Source organism: Arachis duranensis, chromosome 9 (assembly GCF_000817695.3).
Source record: "Arachis duranensis cultivar V14167 chromosome 9, aradu.V14167.gnm2.J7QH, whole genome shotgun sequence".
Classification (NCBI taxonomy): domain Eukaryota; kingdom Viridiplantae; phylum Streptophyta; class Magnoliopsida; order Fabales; family Fabaceae; genus Arachis; species Arachis duranensis.
Window position 1 is genome coordinate 104,714,501 of NC_029780.3, and position 6,546 is coordinate 104,721,046.

The 6,546-nt window shown below is 30.9% G+C and overlaps 1 protein-coding gene across 2 annotated transcripts; it reads left to right on the plus strand.

The window, feature by feature from the left end:
* Positions 1-664: 664 nt before the first annotated feature.
* On the plus strand, positions 665-2,353 carry LOC107466634 (uncharacterized). 2 transcript variants are annotated; one of them, XM_016085629.3, is made up of 2 exons: positions 665-774; positions 866-2,353. In XM_016085629.3, exons 1-2 carry the CDS (start codon positions 721-723, stop codon positions 1,523-1,525), a joined length of 714 nt encoding a protein of 237 aa, XP_015941115.1. In that variant the 5' UTR covers positions 665-720; the 3' UTR covers positions 1,526-2,353. The 2 variants fall into 2 exon arrangements, with proteins under 2 accessions (XP_015941115.1, XP_015941114.1); XM_016085628.3 differs by having other exon boundaries at positions 675-774; positions 860-2,353.
* Positions 2,354-6,546: the final 4,193 nt, after the last annotated feature.

The following is a 6,546-nucleotide window of genomic DNA, read 5'->3' on the forward strand; positions in this document are numbered from 1 at the left end:
ATGCAATTAAAATTTGAAGAATAATTTTAATGCACAACACTAATTTTAGAGATTATTTCAAAATTTAACTCCTGATTTATATTTATTTTTATAAAATATTACGTAGTTTCTAACTAAAATCCACAAAAAAATTATTTTTTATACAAATTAGTATATCTAAAAGCTAAAGAATAAGTATAAATTTTTTTTCATTAGTCAATATTAATTAATTTTTATTATTAAATTTTTAATATTAGTTTTTTAGAAAGATTTAGAGTTAGAAGTAGAATTTAGAGTTTTAGAGTTTATAATTAAAAATTTAGAATTTAAAAGTTTTAAAAATTACCTGATAGCAACCGAAAAGAAATTAAGGTTAACTCTCTAACTAAACTCAAATTAAATGGTTAAAAGTAATTTTATTATTTATTTTTTGTTAAAAATTACATACACTTTCGTAAAAGTAAACAAAGATCAGAGTTGAATATTTAGTAGTGTTGTACACTATTTGTACAAAGCTAAATGCACTTACCATTTGGCCTTGGTACTTTATTTTATTTTATTTATTTGAAATGGTACTTTATTTGTTTTGGCCTTTTGTGTCCTTTTTTTCCAACCCCATGTCCCATTGAAAAGAATGATTCAAATATAAAAGCAAAGCAAAACAGCATAGCATGTTAAAGTTGTACAAGATTCATTCAACACACATATTCTGAGAAAGAAACAAAGAAAGAAAAGAAGAGAATGGAATATGAATGCAGCCCTCTTAACTTGGAATTCTTCTACCAAGAAGAGCAGGTAATAAATAAGTAATAACTGAATTTGGGTTCTTTCTTTTACCATTTTACCCTTTTGTATTTGACGCGTTGTTCTGTTGTTGAAGAAACAGGGGTTAGAGGAGTTAACGCATTCTCTTCTATTCACAAACTTAGAGTTAGAAGCAACAATTGAATCAGCGAAAGAAGAAATCGCAGCCAGAGAATGCGAATTACACCATCTAAATGACCTTTTAGCCCTTGCCATGAAAGGAAGAGATGAAGCTGAAGAAAAATGCAAGAAGCTGATGCTAGAAAAGCTTGAAGTTCAAACAACAACATCACAGAACGAAGAGAATGAGATTCAAGGGTGTTGTTCTTCGGAATCGGAAGAAAACAGCAGCAGCAGCATAATCAATCAAAACCAGTCAAGAACGGAAGAAGTGATGATGATGGAATTAGCGGAGAAGAGGCCGTTGCCGGAGAAAGGAAAGCTTTTGAAGGCGGTGGTGGAAGCAGGGCCATTGCTGCAGAGCATTCTTCTTGCAGGTCCATTGCCACAATGGCAGCATCCTCCTCCACAACTCACTTCCATTGAGATCCCACCACTCACCGTTCTTTCTTCTCCAACTCTCTCCAAGAAACGGGAGAGAGAGACGGACCTTTTCTCGCTTTCAAAAGAAGCTGCTGCTGCCGCCGTTGACCTTCCTCTTTCAAAATCTACAAAGACAACACCATTACCTACCACTACTGCTTCCCATCATTTTCTACCACCACACCCGTCATTTTCTTAAGGTCGGTTTGATAATTATCTCGCCACAAAATTACTCTAATACTAATACAGGAAAAAGAATAAATATCTTTTTCCATTTTTGATCATTTGTGTCTCTAATTATTTAAGTAATTGGTATAACAGTTGTTGTTACTCACCATTTACAACAACTATTTAGACCAATTATTTAAATATTTAGAAATTAATTAGGTTCAAATTGTGGAAAGACATTTTCTGTTTTAGACAAATGATCAAAAATTAAAAAAAGACATTTGCTCTAAAAAACAAGACGAATATAAAAGTTGGATAAAATATCTGTCTTGTTTTTATTTTTATTTCTGTATTTTTTTTGTTTCGAAATATTTATCAAATTCCAGCTTAAGAGTTGTGTTAGATATATTCACTTCTTTACTACTAAATTGAAAATGAGACGCTAATTAATTAGGTCTTATATTTCCTTTAGCGGTAAAAGGGTAGTAAATTAACATAGTATACTAGAAATAGAGAGTGAAAATGATATTTCCCTTTTGCCAAATATTTCATTTTGCAAAGCAAATCAGGATGGAACAGGTGGCCATTGTGAATCACCCCTACCTTTGTCCCTTTTCTCTTTTTATCATCAACAAACCCTGACCTACTACTACTTTTGTAAGCTGGGGAAAAAGAGGTTCAATTGTTTAGCAACTTTATTAGCATTTAGTGTTTCACTAGTTAATCTTCTTGTTTTTATGTATGTAAAGGTCAAATTGGGGTTGGATTATTCTCACAGGAATTCTTGGGAATGAATTAACTAACCTCGTCTAAATTATGACACAATTTTGTACTTTGGTAACCTAGCTTCGAAAAATGGTTTGTGTATGTTTTATTGAATGAAAGTTATTGTTTGCTAATATTATTATTATTGTCATTTACTTCTTTTTTATTTTACCTGCAAAGTTGAACAATTAAAATGTAACTATAGAAAGCATTATATGGTTTAAGACCTGAGCACTTTTTTTAGGGCTAAGTTTTTTAATTGAATGATGATGATACTTGAGTATGAAGAGGACCAGCCATCAAGTAATGATATATCTTTCCAAGAAAATTTCTTTAACATGAAGCACACTTGCCCATTGCCATGCAATGTTTCAGTGTCTGCCATTAAAACAACATCTAATTAGCCTTCTCATCATGGAAAAAAATGCATGTTGTAGAGTGGCCACATCCACCTCAATATAACTATATTAACAAACTACCCAAATCATAAAAGTTTCATCATATCAAGAAAAATTGGGGGAAGGGAAAAAAATTGAATGTACAAAACTAAAACCGGATAATGTTGTTTTCACATGATCACATAATCTAACTAATCAATGAAAATCAAAGCAGATAAAAGGTGTTAGAGCAATATTCTTGAAGTATCATGATGGATTGCACATGGAGTGAGAAAAAATTTTATAAATAAATGGGCCCACTTAATATGCAGAACATGCAATTAATATGGAATTCCACATTGGCTCACAAGTTTACTACTTCGGTACAAACTTGTTACTCACGTTGGTGGCTTTTTATCCGTGTGTTTGGTGTAGGTGGCTTCAATTCATTGGTAAAATTTACATTTTATTTTGAACTTTATATAAATAAATAAATAAATAAATAAATACATATAATCATTTCTCTATTGTGAAAGTAGTACAAATACAATATATAATTATTTGCATATTAATGACTTTTTGTGCGCATAAGTACTGTCGTTTTTAGGATTTAATTTTCATATATTATTGTTATATTATAAAAAAATTTATACATATAGATTTCACATATTTTTATATTAGCAGTTTATTTTTTCAAAAAAATAGATCTAATTTAAAAATTATAAAATATTTTAAACGATCAGTACATCAAAAATAAATTGTTATTATTACTACTAAAATTTATTCACAGATCTCATTGCTTCGATTTTCAATCGAGATCAATTATCTCCCAAAAAAAATTGTGCAATAATTGATATTAAAATATTATATGTACATAAAAAATTAATTATATATTTATATATAAATATATATTATTTAATTTATTTTTTATTTATGTTTTATATTTTAATATNCATGATTGGTTGATAATATATAAGATAGAAAGTATTAACTTTTATGACCTTAAAAATAATCATGATTAACATCCTAGATATCAAAGACCAATTAAATTCACTAGAAATTATATTCAAAGAGATTATTGGAGCGTAGAGGACAACCTGTTTAATTTCATTCTTCATCTAAACAGCGATACCATTCAACGGAATGAGTGAACTACAAGCACCTAGGTTTACATGTGTCACAAAATCCAAGCAGAGACAACAACATACGTTGCTTAAGTCATAGCCTAAAGTTGTAGCTTCATGAATAATTCAAATTTATATATCTTCTATATTAGATCACATCACCGATTGTGCCCTAACAACATTCAAAACCAGTTGTATACCAGACACAGACTTAACTATCTCTAAATTATTACGACTTTTATTAGTAATTGATAGGGAATACCTGTTGTATGACAAGAATCTTTACAAATATAAAAAATAATTATTAAATCATAAAATAATCCATTATAAAAATAATCAAATCTGATATGCTACGTTTAGAATAATTAAATCTATTATGTTAGAATAATATTTTTTATAACAGTATAATTAATTTTTTTTTTACAAATACTTTTTCATAAGCAGCAACTAATTAGTGGATAATTTTTATATTCACATACAAGTTATTTACATAAATAAATTTAAACAAATTTCTTTAATTTAATAATTTTTTGATTTGATAAAGTACTTGGAACAACAAGTGACTTCAGGTAATGTTGTTTTTATTAAGATTATTGATGTTGTTAATTTTAGTATATATTTTGCTTGGTAGAAGTATTTAATTATATGTTGTTTGGTGTATTTTAGTTTTGATTTAGGTGTTTTAATTTTTCAGAATTTTTCGAAAATCATCATTTATGATTTCAGTTTATTTCGATCACCATTTTGATGCCGGGATGAAAAGCACGCAAAGAAACGAGAGGATGCATACTTTTTTTAACAAGTTTATTACGCGCAACAGCTCACTTATCTAATTTGTCAAATAGTACGATAATTGCCTAGGAAGTAGAGAGCAAAAAAAGAGAGATCGGATGATGTAAATTTTCATACCATCATACCATGTGCAACAAAATTCTCAATAGAAACTCACTTTCAACATGTGTATACTCACGAGAAGTTCAGGGAAGTCCAAGCACAATTCAGAGAAAAGGTGAATTGCATCACAAGATCAATGCACTCTGCTCTAAGCTATACGGTATATGAAGTTGTAGAATATGTTTCTAACTCAAAATTCAACAAATTTGCAGTTACATACGACAGGATATCAGCTGAAATTAAATGTCAGTGCTTATTATTCGAGTCAAGAAGGATATTGTGCTGTCATTCTTTGAGCGCATTAAGCTTTGAGTGAGTAAATAAAGTGTCACCAAGATATATATTGGAATGATGGAGTAAGAACATAAAGAGGAGGTACACACGTATCAAGAACAGCCACGACGAGCTTCTATTGGAGCCAAGAAGCAAAAAATTTGATGATTTGGTATTTCGGTCACAATATCTGTGAATTTGCATTAGAATTTGAGGAGTTGACTGCGATTTTGCACTGCGCTTACGATAATGCTATGGTTGAAATGCAAAGATACAAAGCCAAAAGTAAAGAAAAATGTTCGTTATCTCACGAAGATGCTTCATTGGAAGATATTAACGAGCTTTAAAGCCCTTCACGCGGGGGAACAAGAGGACGTCCCAAAAATAGACTGGGATCAAAGACAGAAAAACAGATTGCAAATGCTTCAAAGAAAAAGAAAACAAAAACTTTAAGTGAGGTAAAAGTGATATTCTTTAAACATGGGAAATTGAGTTTATTTTTGTTAATAATTTTGCTAATATATGATTTATTTTTTGCAGTTGAACCTTTTTTTTATGGTGGTTCACTAGTGCAGTCAAATTCCGGCCAATATCATCGACATGTTATGAATTGTCAATTCAGAGATTCAGTAGTATAAGATTGTTTTTTCGATGTAGTGTGACACTATTTCGGTGTACTTGATGCGTGAGTATCTTTCCTATCTTTTTCTAATGAATTTGCATCTAATTTGTTGATTTTAATAAAGAACTAATTATCTTTTAGCCAATATAGATGCTACTTTGAGTCTTTTGCAACTTTGTTTATTTTAGGTAGCATTCGGTGGAATTTGATGGAGTTTCTGCAGCACAAGAATTAAGGGAGATGGCAGCGAGGAGCGACACGTACGCGTGATTGACGCGTGTGCGTGATTTGGGCTTTCCATGGCGACGCGTGCGCGTGACTGATGCGTACGCGTGATTTGAAGAATTGCACAGCGACGCGTGTGCGTGACCGACGTGTCCGCGTGACTTACGAAAAAGACCATCGACGCGTACGCGTGACTGACGCGTACGCATGACATGCGCCACGTGCAGAAAACGCATAAAACGCTGGGGGTGATTTCTGGACCCCATTTTAGCACCCAAGTTAGGCGCAGATCCAGTGATGCCAAGTGGTCCCCACGTTACAAGACATGAAATAGTTAGTTAATTCTGATTTAAATTCAAATTTGATTTTAAAATAGGAAAAGATATTATCTTAATTTTAGATATTAGATTTTAAATTAATTAGGATTAGTTATAAAAAGGGGAGACTTTTCTTCTATTGAGGAGGTTTCATCAGGTAGATTCCATTAGAAAATTCTATACAAATTTACATTCCACATTCCATGAGCAACTAATCATCCATTGTTAAGGTTAGGAGCTCTGTCTATTTGTATGGATTGATTCATGTGCTCTTTCTAATTTAATTCATGTTTTGATTTATATTTCAATAATTGTTTTCGTTCTTTATTTTATGAATTTGGGTGGAATGGAAGTATGACTCATGTTCTAATTGAGTTCTTGTATAACTTGGAAAAGCTCTTTACTTGAACAACAGTTTAAAAACATATTATCCTGAATTTCTAATTGTTTGTATT

Bases quoted from the DNA above. Each gene is read 5' to 3' on its own strand.
- LOC107466634 (XM_016085628.3), top strand. From the start codon at position 721: ATGGAATATGAATGCAGCCCTCTTAACTTGGAATTCTTCTACCAAGAA. The intron at 775-859 runs GTAATAAATAAG...CTGTTGTTGAAG, and splicing joins TCTTCTACCAAGAAGAGCAG to AAACAGGGGTTAGAGGAGTT.